This window comes from Elgaria multicarinata, chromosome 12 (genome assembly GCF_023053635.1).
Source record: "Elgaria multicarinata webbii isolate HBS135686 ecotype San Diego chromosome 12, rElgMul1.1.pri, whole genome shotgun sequence".
NCBI lineage: Eukaryota > Metazoa > Chordata > Lepidosauria > Squamata > Anguidae > Elgaria > Elgaria multicarinata.
The window spans coordinates 5,501,100-5,518,832 of record NC_086182.1 but is presented as its reverse complement, the minus strand read 5'-3'; the positions used below and the strand labels follow the sequence as shown (position 1 = coordinate 5,518,832).

The following is a 17,733-nucleotide window of genomic DNA, read 5'->3' as shown; positions in this document are numbered from 1 at the left end:
GATAACGGGCCCGCATATGCTTCCAAAGCTTTTTTAGAATATTGCACAACGTGGGATATTGCTCCCATTCATGGCATCCCTTATAACCCACAAGGACAAGCTATTGTTGAGCGCGCTAATCGCACCTTGGAAGAATGCTTAGCCAAGCAATTACAATCCTCCCTATACCCCAGTCCGCGAGTACCTACCTTAGGCTGGGTCCAGCAACAAATTAATAAAGTACTTTTTACATTAAATCAATTGAATGTCCAGCCCTCTGGAAGCACAGCATTCCAAAAACATTTCCAAACCCAGGAACCTCTCCCCAGGCCATCAATATATTATAGGCACTTGCCTGATAAAACGTAGCTTGGCCCCATTCCCCTTATCACATGGGGGCGAGGCTATGCTGCTGTTCTTACTCCTACAGGTCCTTTGTGGGTCTCAGCCCGAGCAGTCAAAGTTGCCCGAGATGTCTTGGCACCAGTCCCTCGACCCAGTTCCAGAGATGGCAGCAGTCTCCCTACACCCAACAGCACGTCGTCCGCTTCGTCGACATCGACACCATCCGCTGACATGGGGTGAAATCAAGAGTCTGACAGACCAGGCTCAGGCGCTTTTGCAGCAACAGCAAGCAGGACCAACGCCAGAGAATTTATGTGTTGCAATCTTTGCGGGTTTAACTGCAAATTCACTTCTCATTGTTTGTTCTTTATGCGTGCTCCTCTTCCCTTGTACTGTGGGGTGGGGGAGGCACCTCTCTTAAAACTTCAACCTAATATGTGGGAACAGTTAGCCCGTGCGATTCCCACTGACTCGTGTCTGTTTGAAACCTTAGACATGGAAACCTTATTGGGGTCCTAGAATCATAGAATCATAGAATAGCAGAGTTGGAAGGGGCCTACAAGGCCATCGAGTCCAACCCCCTGCTCAATGCAGGAATCCACCCTAAAGCATCCCCGACAGATGCTTGTCCAGCTGCCTCTTGAGGGCCGCTAGTGTGGGAGAGCCCACAACCTCACCAGCCAACTGATTCCATTGTCATACTGCTCTAACAGTCAGGAAGTTTTTCCTGATGTCCAGCTGGAATCTGGCTTCCTTTAACTTGAGCCCGTTATTCCGTGTCCTGTCTGATCCCAGTGTGAGCTCCCCCAGAAGTGTTACAAAATATTACAGGTCTTGGCCAACTATTAGAAGGCAGCAATGACACTATAAAATATCATATGATCCAAGATTGGGGTGAAATTGTCACCCAACTACCCCCCACGGTTGTTTCATTGTCCACCCCCCACCTAGCAATCCCACCTAGTATGACCTGTGCCCGCATTGTTAATTGTACAAATCGCACACCAACAGTAAAATGTTCCTCTCCCGGGTCATCCACTCATTGGAACTGCTCCCATTATACTAATGTGTCTTTTGTCTTTGCTCATGTTTTGCTTCCTCCAGGCTGGTTTTTTACTTGTGGCACCATCACCACCAGCTACATTCCTGCTAATCTGACAGAGTCCTTTTGTTGCTTGAGTCATCTCATACCTGTGCTCCCCACAAAAAACCGACTGATAGTTTCACCAGTTAGCTCCTTGCAGCGGCGCAAATGAGAAACTATCCCATTGCCTTCTGATTGTGACAGTGAAACTGCTCTTTTAACGCAAAGAGAATACATAGGACCTGCTGCATCCTTGGTAGGAGTCCCAGCTCTTGCTGTTCGAAATTCAGTGAATATAAATGCTATCGCCTGCGCCTTAGTAAAAACCATTAATGCCACATCCACAGCCATCGGGCCGCTGAATGAAGAAGTGGGAGAGCCGCGCCACGCTGTCCTGCAAAATCGAGCAGCCATCGGCTACCTACTTCTTCAGCAACACCTGGGCTGTGAACGTATAGAAGGCATGTGTTGCTTTAACCTGTCGGATAATTCCCACAAAGTGCAAACTCAACTTGGCCGTTTACAAGCAGTTGTAGCCCAGATCAAACAAGATGTGCCTGGACACTGGTGGGAGGGATTGTGGTTGTGGCTCTCTCTCGGTTGGCTAGGTTCTCTCTTGAAGTGGGGCATTGTATTAATCGCTGTATTAATAGTAGTCTGTTGTTTTATTCAATGTATCCCAAATCTTACGTCAATATGTAACCGCTGCTGGCAGAAAAATTCCGCTTTAGAATCCTTTTCCCCAGGCCAAATACAGATGTTGTATAAGCAGCTTGCTCATCATGTCCCTGAAGAGTATCAAGATGTAGCTTTTTCTGTGCAATAAACAACAACAACAACAATAATAATAATAATAATAATAATAATAATAATAAAAATAGAAAAAGAGGAATTGTAGGGCTGTGGTGGCAGATCTGGGTTTCCTTATGGCAGCACACTGCCTCTGGGATCACGGGTCTGACCCCCCTGCCTCCTTTCTCATTGCATTCCTTTCTTATCGCACGGCACGTCTTGTTTACCTCTAGTCTCACACAGGAGCAAGGTGATAATGAAGTTGGCTCCACATAAGAGGAGGAGGGAAAGAAAGGGTGGGGGGAGAAATATATAACTACGCTGCATGTACACAATAAAGGAACTTCTGCCCTCACGTCCGAGTATGAGTTTCCTTCAGAGAAAGGGGTTAAATTGGAAGGATTTCAGTAATACATTAAAGCGTTGTGAATTATATGTACTGAGGTGAATTAATGTCAGAGTGAGTGTTAAATGTAAATAACTGCAGATGATAACTGCCAAACAGACATGTGGGATTTTTGTGGTAGTTAAAACAAACTGATTAAAATTTTATTTTAAAAGTCCACAATACATTTGTAAATGATGAATTCTGTGGGCAGGCATATTTGTGCGGGAGACTGCCTTGGTCCTTTATCTATCCTGGTCCCAAACCCTTTAAGGCTTTAAAGGCAATAACCAGCACTCTGAGTTGAACTCAGAAACACCAGATGCAACACAATCAAATGTGCTCCTTCCCAGTATCTGACATCTTATGAATGACCCTGTTCAGATGACACAGTGGTTAAGCACCACGGTAGTTAAGCATTTTGAGCTAAATATTATCTGCATCAAGAGGTCAACCTGTGCAGTTTGTAGTATTGCCAGGGAGATTATTATTTTTTAATCTGTGATGTATTTTCACAATTGCAAGGAAGAGACGGTTGTGAAAGGCTTGACAAAGGAATCTGAGAAATCCCCAATATTCTGTTTCCCATGAGAAAAAGCACACAACGCCTAACGAGAGAGTTGCTGCGTAGGCTGCTACCAGTCTCACCCCCTGGTGGAAAGCGGAGTTCATGGAAGAGGGAGTTTGCAATCGCCCTCCAAACTGCAACAGGGTGGGGTGGGGGTGGATAAATAAAAGTGGACTACATTGCAAGGCCGTTGTTCCCCATTCTCTACTTCAACCTTTCACAACACAGTATCCAGACATATTCTCTCCCTCCATCTGCAACATGGCAGAAATACTATTAGGCAGCTTTATTCTCTCTTGTTAGCCGAAGAAGAATTTACAGGACGTTTTTGAAAAACAAAAAACTCGAAATATCCACATTTCTCCAGGAAAGAGGATCCGAGCTTGAAAGGGCACGTGCTTGCATAGTTTTTTGGGGAGCTGGGTGGGGATGGGACAAGGTTGCTGCCTATTTACGGCCCTGCTCCTTGCCGTCTGTCCTTATTGCCTTTTATGAGCAACTGTCGCTTTTCTCCCTATGACCTATAAAGCCCTATATGGCTCAGGTCAAGGTTATTTGAAAGACCTTATTCTCCCTTATGAGCCTGCTCGTGCTTTGAGATCTTCTGGAGAAGCCCTTAGAATCATAGAATAGCAGAGTTGGAAGGGGCCTACAAGGCCATGGAGTCCAACCCCCTGCTCAATGCAGGAATCCACCCTAAAGCATCCCTGACAGATGGTTGTCCAGCCTTCTTTCAGTCCCACCATTTACACAGGCGTGCCTGGTGTGAACACGGGAGAGGGCCTTCTCGGTGGCTGCTCCGGTGCTCTGGAACTCTCTTCCCGGGGAAGCTAGGCCGGTTCCCTCCTTGATGGGCTTTCGGAAGCAGGCTAAAACTTTTTTGTTCCAGCAGGCCTTTGGAGAATAATCTGGCCCTCCATCTATGTTATTGTCTTATAATTTTGTTGTGTATTTTAAACGTTTATGTCCCCCCGCCCCAAATGTATGTTTTAAACTTTGTAAGGCCGCCTTGAGGCCGAGCATTGGGCAAAAGGCGGGATACAAATATAATAATAATAATAATAATAATAATAATAATAATAATAATAATAATAATAATAATAATAATAACCACCACCACCACCACCACCACCCTTGGTGTCGAAAACAACCCGGAAGTGTGGTCCGTAGGCAAAAGATTCGACAGGCTGGAAGGTCGCTGCGCGCATGCGCTCTATCCCGGTGACCACACATCGGTCTCGGGACCGGAAGAACTTTGGAGTAGCGACCCGGATCCGGAAGTGCGGAGGAGGCCCGTTGCGTGAGGGAATCGTCTGCCAGGGTGAGAAGAGCCGGGAAAGACGTTGCAGAGGCCAGACCGCGAGAGAAGCGGCTAGCGGGGTCCGGGAAAGAGGAGGAAGAGGAGGAAGGCGAAGGGGCGCCCTCGCCGCGCCATGGCGGACGTGACCGCCCGGAGCCTGCAGTACGAGTACAAGGCGGTGAGTGGAACCAGGCCCTGCGTGCATGTCGGCTGCGACCGAGCCTGCAGATGGCGGGTTAATGCGCACATGAGCAGGCGGCTGCTCGTTGCTACCGGCTTCGTCAGCGGAGGCCTCGGAAAGGAGCCCGCCTTCTTCGATCAACGGCGATGCGTTGCGCCAATGCCATGGCGGTTTGCTACATTTAGCCAGGACCTCTTCTCACTTGTGCTGAAGTAGAAGCAGGTGCAGTTATTGTCTCCAAGGCTGACTGACTCCTCGCTATTTATTTCTCTATCCGTGACGCTCATAAAACCACAAGCCAATACGAAATCTTTGCCTTTTGCCCCCCAAAAGCCAAAATGCATTATGCAAAACGTGTTCCTGGAGGTCTGCAATTAGTTGATTTGTGGGGAGGTGGGTGGGTGGGGGCTCTGAACCTCCTGACAGCTGTCTGCAGATTTTCTCAGGCTGACTTGCTGCATGCGCGTTGAAGAAGTAACCAGGACCCACATGGGGGGAATCTGAGAAAAGAAACCCTGAAAGAGACATAGGCTCTGGTGTCAGAAATGTGCCAGTTCCCCCATTATGAGAGCCAGTGTGGCGTAGTGGCTAGAGTGTTGGACTGGGAGTCCGGAGATCCGGGTTCTAGTCCCCACTCGGCCATGGAAACCCACTGGGTGACTTTGGGCCAGTCACAGACTCTCAGCCCAACCCACCTCACAGGGTTGTTTTTGTGAGTATAACATGGAGAGGAAGAGGATTATGTACACTACCTTGGGTTCCTTGGAGAAAAAAAGGCAGGAAATAAATGTAATAAATAAAAAAGCTCAGGCCGGTTCATTAAAATGCCTGAAATGTTTACATCCGTGTTGCACTTTAGCCTTGAAATTAAAAAGAGAGCCCAACATAGTAAATGTGGACGTTTATTGTAATTATTATTATTATTATTATTATTATTATTTATTTATTTATATAGCACCATCAATGTACATGGTGCTGTACAGATTACACAGTAAATAGCAAGACCCTGCCGCATAGGCTTACAATCTAATAAAGTTGTAGTAAACAATAGGGAGGGAAAGAGAATGCAAATAGGCACAGGGACGTGTAAACAGGCACCGGGTAGGGTGAGGCTAACAGTATAGAGTCAGAACAAACTCAACATTTAAAAGCTATAGGGAAAAGAAAAGTTTTTAGCTGAGTTTTAAAAGCTGTGATTGAGTTGGTAGTTCTCAAGTGTTCTGGAAGAGCGTTCCAGGCGTAAGGGGCAGCAGAAGAAAAAGGACGAAGCCGAGTAAGGGAAGTGGAGGTCCTTGGGCAGGCGAGAAGCATGGCATCAGAGGAGCGGAGAGCACGAGCGGGGCAATAGTGTGAGATGAGAGAGGAGAGATAGACAGGAGCTAGACCGTGAAAAGCTTTGAAGGTCAGCAGGAGAAGTTTATATTGGATTCTGGAGTGAATTGGAAGCCAATGAAGAGATTTCAGAAGTGGAGTGACATGGTCAGAGCGGCGGGCCAAGAAGATGATCTTAGCGGCACCAGGATGGGTATGTGGAGCCTTTAAAGGCAAGAACAATCCCATGCATATTTACTTGGAGATGAAGCCCATGGTGTTCTGTGGGTCTTACTCTTGGGTAAATGTGCACAGGTTAGTAGTGTAACAGAGCAATCCTTTATAATGTTAACATGTCTATTTAGGACTTGCTCAATAGGTAGTGTGTCACTCCTAAATACAGCGTAAATCTTTTTGTCATTAGAGCAGTCTTCCCTAAGCTGATTCCTTCCAGATGTTTTGGACTTTAATTCCCATCAGCCCCAGCCAGCATGGCTAATGTCATCATCATCTTTATTTGCAGTCAATTGATCAGAAAGAGAAAAATACAAATTGTTTCAACAGGGAATCAATACATTGAATTAATTACAGAAAACATACCATTAAAACATATATGGAAATAATGGTTAATGGTCAGGAATGCTGGGGGATATAGTTGAAAGCATCAGGAGGGCAATAGTGTGGGTGGCTGGTTTGGCATATCAGAAGTCTGTTATTATTAACCATTGTCATTTTCAGGCAACTGAAAGATTAACATATGTATTGTCATAAAGGTGTCCCAAAACCTTTGCTTTTGTTACAACAGGAAATCACAAGTGTCATTTTTAAGAATAATCATATTTAGCCTTTACATAACATTTTTGAAAAATCCTTTACGTTTATTATTAATTCATGCAAATTGGAGCGGGAGGGTTGGGAGAAAATTGTAGCCTGCAGCGTTGTTTTCTTCTTAGACAGTGTTTCCAGGGAGGTGTGTGGAGAAGAGAGAAAGCCACCTCCCTTACCGTGAACATGGCAGTGCAGGATGCTAGTCCCTTAGCAGTCTGTTTTAAAAAATGCTTTCTGTCAGACAGGCTGATGGAGGAGGGATGGAGCTAAAGGCTGGACTTCCCCTCTGCTGCTGCCAATGTGGAAAGCAAGTGGAATGGAGGAGGGGAAATGGAAAGATATGTTCTTGTGGCACCTTTGGCTACTAACTGCATAGTTAATACAAGGCTGGGATAGTGGTTTGCTGTAATGCCACCGAGTGATTTCGTGCTTGAGGTGAGATTTTCACTGCAAGCTTCCAGATCCTGGTCAAGCTCTTAACCGCCACATCAGTTAGTTCCTAGGAAGCTGTTGCTGTCAATGTTCCAAAATCTCAGGGGTGAAGTAGTCAGTTAAATCTGTGCTCAGTATAATCCAGTGAATATGGGAGAGCAAGGGAGGGATGTGTGAAAGGAGCATCTCCTCATGAAAGGAGCATCTCCTCATGGCTGGAAGGTGATTGGATATTAATTCTCGCAATGAAGTGGGAAAATGTTAAAGAATCTGTTTTACTGCTTTCTCTGAATCCTCATCTCTCTCTCTCTTTTCCACCCCACACCCCTTTTCCTGTCATTCTTCCAGAACTCTAATCTTGTCCTTCAAGCTGACCGTTCCCTGATTGACAGGACCCGGCGTGATGAGCCTACAGGGGAAGTCTTGTCACTGGTGGGGAAGCTAGAAGGAACCCGGATGGGTGACAAGGCCCAGAGGACCAAACCCCAGATGCAGGAGGAGAGACGAGCAAAGTGAGCAAAGAATATTTAAAAGCCAGTCTTCCTGGTGTCCCAAACTCACCTTCTGGGATTCCCCCATATGGCCACGCCCCCTTCCCCATAGATACTGATTATTCGGTGGTTTTCCGGCTTTTGTGGTTAATTACTGGCAGAGCTACAAGCCACAACATCGTGGATTTGGGGTATTTTTCACCTCTTCCCCCTTTGCCTTCAGTTCTGCCCACCTTGAGAGCCGAAGACCCTTGGTCTGAAAGAGGTACCCACCTCTAAAGATGAGGGTGGGGAAAATGGGCCTCCAGACTTTGTTGGACTTCTACTCCCATCATCCCCCACTATTGGCTAGTCTGGCTAGGGCTGATGGGAGTTGCAGTCCAACAACATCTGGAGGGTCATATATTCCCCACCCCTCTGCTAGAGACTGAACCTGGGACCTTCTGCATGCAAAGCATGTGCTTAGCTGCTGAGCTGTGCCCTCTTCTTGAGACCATATAATGTAGTGAGTTCCCTTGGTTTGTTTTGGGATGGGAGGGATATGGCATGTTTTCAGCAAGTTGAGTCCCTGAGCTGGTGTTATTTACCACAGGATTCTAGCCCTGCTCTGCCCTTTTTGGGGACCTTAATGTTGACGCAATTCATCCAGATAGAGTAGATCAGTTGGGCATGATGGGTGTTGTAGTCCAATACATTTGGAGGGCAGTAGATTAGGGAAAGTTAGGGTGGATAATCTGATTTCCTAATCTTGAATGCAGTAGAACAATTTAATGGAACTGGATTGTCTCCCAGCATCAGTGAAAGGAAGGAAGAAAAAAGCATCCGTTCTGTATTGTTTTGCTTGGGGTGGATAGGAAATATGTCCCGTATATGTACATGTGCGTGGCTCTTCTACACCAGCCTTCTGACTGTGAAATGATGAGAGGTTCTCCTGATTGTTTGCTGAACTTTCCCCCTGCTTTCTAGGCGACGGAAACGTGACGAGGACAGACATGACATCAACAAGATGAAAGGTTACACTCTGCTTTCTGAGGGCATAGATGAGATGGTGGGAATTATCTACAAACCCAAAACCAAGGAGACTCGGGAAACCTATGAAGTTTTGCTGAGCTTCATTCAGGCGGCGCTTGGTGATCAGGTGAGTGAAAGGCAGGTGTTGTGACGGTATTTGTGTTCTGGGGCACTGGCTAGGTAGAGGTCTAAACCCCCACGTTTGGTCTTCTGTGCCTGGACTGAAGATGGATTGAAGAGTAACAAAATCAGCTTATAACATTTCTGGAGTAATAACAACAGGCAATATTATGTGTTCAAACAATTTCATTTCTTACTCTTCTCTGCCAACCCAGTGGCTTTAAGGTATTGGCTAGCACTAAAATCACATGGTATAGTGACTGGGAGCCAGTTTGGTTGAAAGCAAGGTGTGCATTTTCTATGGTGGTGCTGGGATATACGACCCAAAGGGCGTAAGCTTGGCCCCATCCCCTTTCCATGATTTTTTAGGTGTGGTCTTCAAAATCAAATTCAGATCGCTGGTGTCTTGAACTCAGTTTTTGATTTTTATTGTAACTTTGGTTTATTGTTTAAATAATAGTAAATGGTTATCTTTTTCAAAGACAAATTTTAATTGTGAAATAAATTTTTGTGTATAGGAGCGATTTTACACCAGAGAAATAGCAGTGCATATCCTAAAATAAACTTGATGTGCTTGGAGGAACATAGGTCAATTGTGCAAGGAAACTTTTGGCTGCAAAACCCTTTTAAACTTCTTCGAAATTTTAGTTTTTCTGACCAGGCACTAAGTCCAAGGCTATAAGCTAGCAGCAGTATTTTTAAACAAAGAGTGTTTGATGTAGGAGCGCAAACTGATAAAACTGGTCTTACATCTTCAGGAACAGTGAAGTGATTAGCTAGTTCACAATATCTGCACCAATATGAGAAATATTTGTCAGCACCTATGAAAATGGAACAGTGGAAAGTTCTTACATGTCTTAAGATTTCAACGAATGGATACTATGATGAAATGGGGAGATTTTATGGCATATCAGTAGAAGACAGGTTGTGTGTCCAGTTCTAGAGGACATGGCACATATCACTGTCCATTATATAGAGACATGAGAAAAAGTCACTTAGAGCCGCTTTAAAAAAAAATTGAAATACAGGGGTGTTACAGAGAAATTGGGATATTTATTATATTCATCCAACCCATGTGTGATACAGATGGTCGCACTATTTGTGGTGAAAGCTACTAGATGTAGGGCAAAGTTCTTGGATACCATCAGTGTAAAGTGTTATAAAGATTCAGAGCTATTAATATAATGTGATTGACAAGGTTTCTTTATGTTATATTTTTGTTGCACACCCACCTTACATTGGCCTTGTTCAGAAGACACCTTAAACCATGGTTTTAACCGCAGTGAATAAGCCATGGTTTAAGGTGTCTTCTGAATGGGGCCTTTAATTTTAGTTAAGGATTGTTACGTATTTTATAGTTTTGTCCTCTCAACCTTATGCATAACGTTCGATATTGCATAATGGTATTTTAAAATTTTAACTCTGTATGTCTTGCTACGATCTTTGGATTGAGCAATAAATGTATTATTAGGTACATTCTCAGCACCTAATAGGAGTGCTCCTGTTCAGGGTTCCAGCCAGCCATGGCCTCCAGAAAAGTATACATTGTGAAGTGCTCATGCAGGGCGTTCCATTGCCCCCCCCCCTCAAATTTTGATTTTCCAAGTAATATCAACAGTCTGTGGCTACTGAACTTGCTTAGACACAAATCATGTGGTTTCCCTGAGCGTGTTAATGTTTCCTTCTGTTTCCTTAATGCCCCTGTTTTGGGTCAACTTCTGTTGGCGCTCGTGACCCGAGTCTGCTATTAAAGGGAGTGATTAAGTCAACTCTTGTGTCTTGCAGCCCAGAGACATTCTCTGTGGAGCTGCAGATGAAGTCCTGGCTGTCCTGAAGAATGAGAAGTTACGGGACAAGGAGCGGCGGAAAGAAATTGACCTCCTGCTTGGACAGACTGATGACACCCGTTACCATGTGCTGGTGAACTTGGGCAAGAAGATCACAGACTATGGAGGCGACAAAGAGATCCAGAACATGGGTATGGCTTGCAGCCTCGGCCCCTTTTCATAGAATCATAGAATAGCAGGGTTGGAAGGGGCCTACAAGGCCATCGAGTCCAACCCCCTGCTCAATGCAGGAATCCACCCGAAAGCATCCCTGACAGATGGTTGGTTGCCCTCCTCTGAACACGCTCTTCTTCTGAACTCTTTGAATATGGCATTTCACTGTTTACTCCAGTCTCCCTTAGAGGTGCAACAGCACCTTCCTACCCATGTTCCCCAGCAACTCATGCATACAGGCTTACTGCCTCAGTTACTGGAGGTAGCACATAGCCATCAGGGCTAGTAGCCATTGATAGCCTTCTCCAGCAATTTATCCAACCCCCTTTTCCAGAGAGTCTTTGTCAGAACAGGTAGCCCTGGACTATATAGACCACTGGTCTGACTCTAAGTGGTATGTTGACTTCCAGCCCCTTCCGTTGAAGTGCTCCCTCCCTGCACTGGATTCTGCTTGTTGTGTGCCATTGTGAAGCCATCTGAAATGTGGCCATGCCAGGAACTGAATTCAGTGCATGGTGGCAATGGTGTGCCTGCCTTGGCACCTGCAGAGCGGAGTGGGCAGCATATACCAGCTGGCTTTTTCTACAGCTACTATACAGATTGGTCCTGGGCATCGGCCGTGAGTCATTCCCACTCAAAGCACCATTCCTTCAAATAAACGGTGGCACTCTTGTGTGCAGTGCCTCTGCCCTCTTCTGCGGCTCTGAAATTGCATTTCTTTTCTTTTTTTGCCCTCCATTGCAGATGACAACATTGATGAGACTTATGGGGTGAATGTGCAGTTTGAGTCTGATGAAGAGGTGAGTGAACAGGCCCTTTGGTAGTGGATTGGGGGGAGATGGGGAAATGAACATTCCAGACAAGCAGAGGACGACCCTTCTGTCTTCGGGTGTCGCCAGGGAGAAAGGAAGTTACCTCGCCTGTGGGGTGATTAGAAGGATATACATGCAGGCATGCAACACCCACACAAGCAATTTTCTCCCCTCTTTTCTTAAATCTAAGCTTCCTTTCTAGTTTATGATTCTGGAATCTAGCTAACTTGTTGTAAAACTATGCAGTGACGTAGACTGCGATTAACATCAGAGAGACTGGTGTTTATGGATTTTGTTCATGGATTACATTTATATTTCACCTCTCATCCAAGCAGCTGCACAGTGTCCTCCCCCCGCCCCCCTCGTGATTTTATCTTTACAACAAACCCTTTGACATGCTGTAGGTTAGGCAGTGAGAATAAGACTGCTTGGTCCAGGGTCACCCAGTGAGCATCACGGCTCAGTGGAGATTTCAACCAGGGTCTATCCAACACTGGGACCATTCAGAAGACACCTTAAACCATGGCTTTATCCATGGTGGTTAAGCCAGAAAGCCAGGCCATGTTCGGAAGACACCTTAAACCATAGCTTTAACCACAGTGAATAGTTCCTCCCCCCCTTTATTCACCATGGTTAAAGCTGTGGTTTAAAGTGTCTTCTGAACACAGCCCAGCTTTCTGGCTTAACCACCGTGGTTAAAACCATGGTTTAAGATGTCTTCTGAATGGGGCCACTAACCATTAAACCATGCTACCTCTTAGCAGCAGTGCCAGCTCTTGGTGTATCCAGCTCTCTCTTTCTGTAGCTTGTCATCACAGTGTGTGCTGCTAGATTAGCCCACTGTCGTTCCTGACCAGGGCCTGCCTTCCCCCTTGTTACCAGTCAGGGAAGTGGAGGTTGCCAGAGAGTGCTGCCTCCCGTGCTGCCTGGGATCTTGATGAGAGAGAGGCAGCAGCCAGTTCCCACTGGGATTCTACCTGATGACACAAACGCTTCCCTGCCTGTGCTTTAAAAGGCCACGGATGCCTGGCGCTTGCTAAATCGTCCCCTTGTTTTTCAACCGTCGTTCCCTTGGTCCGACGGTTGCCATGCCCCTCATGGGAATATTAGGTTGTTGGCAGTGTTGTGTTACGTCCTTGGAAGGCCCCACTAAACCAGAGCCATCTTATTTATTTACAATATTTCTATTACAAAAATAGCTGTAATGATTGCTGACCTCTGAAAGGAGAAGGCACAGAAGACCATCTTCCTATACAGCTCCCTATTTGAGGATTTCAGAGCGGTGAGCAAATCAGGTAAAAGAATAAAAACAACATTAAAAATGACATTTTGCTCCAACAGGAAGGGGATGAAGATGTCTACGGAGAAGTGCGGGATGAGGCTTCTGACGATGACATGGAAGGAGATGAGGCGGTTGTTCGCTGCACACTTTCAGCCAATGTGAGTCGTCTGGAGAAAAACACGGAGCTTTCGCCATTCCTTAGGGATGGTGACTGACAGCAGTAGCTTTTGGGATGGGGAACGGTCAGGATAACTTGGGAATCTGTATACTAGGATGACTTTCTAACCCCATAGAGGGAGATATGCAGTGCGGTGGAGGGAAACGCCCAGCGTTCTATCGGCCGCACGCGGTTCTACTTGGACTTCGTGTATGTAGCCTCTGTGTGTGTCTATCAAGGCACTTTGGGCAAATGATTGTGTTTCTCTTAAGCTCGTGGCATCAGGGGAGCTGATGAGCTCCAAGAAGAAGGATCTGCACCCCCGAGACATCGACGCCTTCTGGCTGCAGCGGCAGCTCAGCCGTTTCTACGACGACGCCATCGTGTCCCAGAAAAAGGCTGATGAAGTGCTGGAAATCTTAAAGGTGCTCCGCTTGCTGCCGTTCCTTTGTGGTTGCAGGACTGGTTCTCCCTGGGGCTTGCAGGGAACGTATGTTAGCATGTTAATAAGAAAAAGAATATTGCATCTGCTGCTTCGTGTCAAGGAGGGAGGGAGCCTATTCGTTCCATCTCTGTGCAGGATAGGATGCCTTTCGCAGTTGTTCTGCCTTGATGCCTTGTTTGGAATGGTGGAGATCAGAGCCTGTATTTGCCGTGCATCTGAGGCTTCCAAGTCGTGGTCCGCCAGATTCATTCTCTCTTGGGGCTGCCTAGGCTTGTGTTTGAACTACCGTATGACTCCGTCTGCCCTTCTGTAGCTGGAAACCCCTGTGTATAAGAAAGAACGTTCCTCAATGGGCAGCAAGTGTGACCTACTTTCCTTCTTTCATGTCTTTCCAGACTGCCAGCGATGACAGGGAATGTGAAAACCAGCTTGTCCTGCTCTTGGGCTTTAACACCTTTGATTTCATTAAAGTGTTGAGGCAACACAGAATGATGAGTGAGTGTTTGCTATGTTGCTACAATGTAAGGCTCGCCAAAGATTGCCTTGTCACAAAGCGTCCCCTCTCCTATGTCCTCTGGTTTGTACAGAGGACTTGGGAGAGAGGCAGGGGTTTCTCTTTATTTCCACTGGGGTGCGCACAAGGCAGGAATCCCTCTTGCTGTTCCTTATCTTCTATAACCAGCAGTTTAAGGGAAACCACCCCGCTTCTCTCCTGGAGCGCTTGAGAGACAGGTGTATCCAAACCTCCAAGCAAGTGAGATACAACTAATTAGCAGCTGTGAGGGACTCAAATCTGGCAAAGGGTTACAAAAAAAAGCCTAAGCACTCAAGGCCCAAGCATGTTTGACGTCATGGCTAGTTTGGCCCTAAGTAAAAGCGCAAGAGGCTCCTGCGGTTCTTATCCAAACTGCAAATTGCTGTGTGTCGCTGGGCGTTCGTCTTGCCAGAGGCCTGGGCTACTTGTCCTTAGCAAGCTGGCAAGTGGACCTGTGGACACCTGTTTCTGTGGGCAGGGTAGTCTGCCTACTCCCTACTTTCGGCTTCAGGCTGGGCAGTGTTAAGAACTCTGACCTGCAGCTATTTGTGTTCTGCATCCCGCACCAAGGGCAGGAGACCATTGTGTTCGAGGAAGAGCAAAGTCGATAAAATGGGAGCAGGTGTGCATAGGCGCATCTTGGACCTCAGATTGAGGCTTTGGGAATGTTGGGTGTTTTGGTAAAGTGGGGGTAATGGCAGGATAAAAGACCTGTTAAATGAGGGCTCAGGAGGGGCTGGGCCTAGTTGCATGAATTGGCAACCTACTAAAAGCCATGAGAGAGCGATGCGGGTGGCAACACAGGACATAAAGGTGTTGCCCCTTTGTGTACTGAAGCCTTTGGCAGGTGTTGGCATATTTCAAAATGAACCTTCACAACTGGGAGTGCTAGACACTTCTTAAAAGAAAGATAGCAGGGATTTTTAGGAATCCAGATTTTCCACCAGGAATCTCCAAGACCTCTTAGTTCCTGCAAGTGCAGGCAAACATTCTACAGGCCACACGTTCCCTTAGTGAGGATTCCGGTGTGTGCTCCGTTTGTTCAATCGTTCTCATGCTACAGATGCTACTGTCATTTCTTTCTTCCCAGTCCTGTATTGTACCCTCTTGGCTAGTGCTCAGAGTGAAGCTGAGAAGGAGAGGATTATGGGAAAGATGGAGTCTGATCCTGACTTGTCAAAGTTCCTGTATCAGCTACATGAGACAGAGAAGGAGGATCTGATTCGAGTAAGGATTGGAGAGGGGAGTGGGTTGGAAGGAATTCTGGGTAAAATCTTTCTCATTGAATGACTTGGATATAGACACACTAACCATGGGTTAGTGTGTTGTCTGAACACAGTGTGTTTTCCATAAGGTGTAGTCTGAATGGTGCTTTTTCAGGAGAGGGGCTTGTTAACCATGCAGTGTGTTTTATTTTTCTCAAACAAGCCAGTTTGTGAACCAATAGCTTGTTGGGTTGTTCAGGGTGGTTAACAAGCCACATTGCATGGTTAACGAGCAGTCCCACAAAAAACACGCTGCACTCAGACAACACGATAACCCACCCTGCAGAAAAAGTGCTGTGTTCAGACAGCATGATAACCCAGGTTCAACAAGAGCCCGTACTGGGTGGGTTAGCGTGTTGTGTGGACCCAGCCAATCTATGAGGCATTGGTGTGGATTGTAATGTTTCCTTGTTCCATTTGAGTTTAGGGATTGCTTTGTGAGGCAGGCTAGGTCAGGAGTGATAGACTGAGAGTGACATGACCTGCTCACGGTCATTAAAGGCCAAGCAGCAGTTTGAACGTCTCTTCTTCTATTCTATAATAATACAGCTGGATGTCTACTGTCTGTTGGTGCTATAACGCCATGACTGTGCAACCTAGACTCCTGAAACTTGCTATGCATAATAAGGGGACCCTAAGGGTGCGCACCCCAAGGTTATTTCGTTTTTCGAATGCATTAATTGGTTTTAAGGAATTTAAATTGCCCATGTGGCTGAAGCCTGCGCTAACATCTTTAGGTACTAGGAGCAGGCTTCACTAATCAGCACATGCCTTTGCAGTCAATACAGTTTGAAGCCAGGGGAGATGAGTAGGCGAAGGGACAGAGTTACACGCCTGCCCCCTTTCTCCAGCTGTGGGGACCGCCCGCCCCCCCCCCCCCGGAAATGTAGCGGACAGGCCCCAATTCATTAGACTGCCAGCTGTGCTGTGTCTCTTTAACAGTGCGGTCCCCTATATGTTGATTCTGAAGCAAGCTCCACTGGTTCAGGGGAACTTCCTAATAAACGTGTTTAGGATTGCAGCTTTAATGGAGGGTCACCCTGCATCTATTGGGTCATGAAAAGGGAAAAGCTGGCTAGAGAGGGAATCGGGACCCTAGCCTTCATAAGGCAAGCTTCAAATACAAACCAGATCATTGATGCAGACAGCGCAGGACACTGCGTAGCATATATCGGACTTCTCCGTTGCCGAGCTTTCTGGCCGGCACCCTTGGAATTAAAATCCCCACTGACCTGGTTTTGTCTCCGCCGCTTCAGGAGGAACGCTCTCGCAGGGAACGCGTCCGCCAGTCCCGCATGGACACCGACTTGGAAACCATGGATCTGGATCAAGGAGGGGAGGTACGTTGGCTTCGTCAAAGGTTCTTCTTGGTATGCGAGATCCCAACGCAAGGTTCTGCATGAATGAAAGAGCCCCAAATCCTCAACCTCTTCGCAAATGAAAGATCTAGGGGTGGGAGTGGGTGGGATGTAGCATTTGGGAGAGGAGAGACCGTTCCTCCCCAACCCTGGGCTTGGTTTGCTTATTCTCGGCTTTCCCCTTCAATCCCAGGCGTTGGCCCCTCGGCAGGTTCTCGACCTGGAGGACCTGGTGTTTGCCCAAGGCAGCCACTTCATGGCCAACAAGCGTTGCCAGCTGCCAGACGGCTCTTTCCGCAGGCAGCGCAAGGGCTACGAGGAAGTCCACGTCCCTGCCCTGAAGCCAAAGCCCTTCGGCTCAGAGGAGGTTGGTAACTTTTTAAAAACTGGTTTTCTGTATAGCCACGGCTCAGGTTTGGGAGCGTTCGTTGCTCAGAAGTACTCAGCATTCACAAAGTCCCGCTTTGGTTTATATGCCGTTTCTTGTCCTCCCGGGCTCACAGCAGTTTTGTGTGTTACGGCTGGCAACTATCGATCCGTCGTCTAGGCTCCTGGGACTGTTATGTAGAGATGGTAGACTAACTCCGTCTCTTGCTTTTGGGGGCTGTCCGTTGCCTCTCTGGATACACGACATTCCAAGAAAATAAGCAGATCTAAACAAAAGCAGCAGCACTATCCTGGAGAAAGCTCCCTCTTAAAAAGAGTGGGCACACAAAAAGCTTTTCACAGCAGGTCTGAAGGAAGCAATGAGGTTGCCTGACGGGACTTGCCAGGGCAGTTATTCAAGAACGGTGGGCCACCATCCAGAGAGCCCTGCCACTAAAGCTTGCCTTTCCCCAAATAAAAACCATAGGCAGAGCTAAGCTGACCCAGAAAGAACTCAGGTTGGCCTATTGGTGCCTGGACTCTACCTGCCACAGATCTGGGAGATGCGTTAGGGGCTGTGCCTGCTGGGATGGCTGGTGGTGGTGACGGGAGGGGGAGGAGCCTTCCTTGGGGTGGTCTTCAGCAGGACGGGTGAACCCACAAGGTCTCTTGAGGCTCTCGTCTCA

The 17,733-nt window shown here is 46.9% G+C and overlaps 1 protein-coding gene across 1 annotated transcript in view; it reads left to right on the top strand.

Moving 5' to 3' along the window:
* Positions 1-4,504: 4,504 nt before the first annotated feature.
* SNRNP200 (small nuclear ribonucleoprotein U5 subunit 200) overlaps positions 4,505-17,733 on the top strand; it is a 55,076-nt gene continuing 41,847 nt past the window's right edge. Inside the window, exons 1-11 of the mRNA XM_063139365.1 lie at positions 4,505-4,631; positions 7,554-7,717; positions 8,663-8,834; positions 10,613-10,805; positions 11,572-11,627; positions 12,981-13,079; positions 13,351-13,503; positions 13,919-14,018; positions 15,149-15,285; positions 16,580-16,663; positions 16,875-17,048. Coding sequence (XP_062995435.1) covers positions 4,587-4,631; positions 7,554-7,717; positions 8,663-8,834; positions 10,613-10,805; positions 11,572-11,627; positions 12,981-13,079; positions 13,351-13,503; positions 13,919-14,018; positions 15,149-15,285; positions 16,580-16,663; positions 16,875-17,048 — 1,377 coding nt within the window. The 5' untranslated portion in view covers positions 4,505-4,586. The remainder of the gene's footprint in view (positions 4,632-7,553; positions 7,718-8,662; positions 8,835-10,612; positions 10,806-11,571; positions 11,628-12,980; positions 13,080-13,350; positions 13,504-13,918; positions 14,019-15,148; positions 15,286-16,579; positions 16,664-16,874; positions 17,049-17,733) is intronic.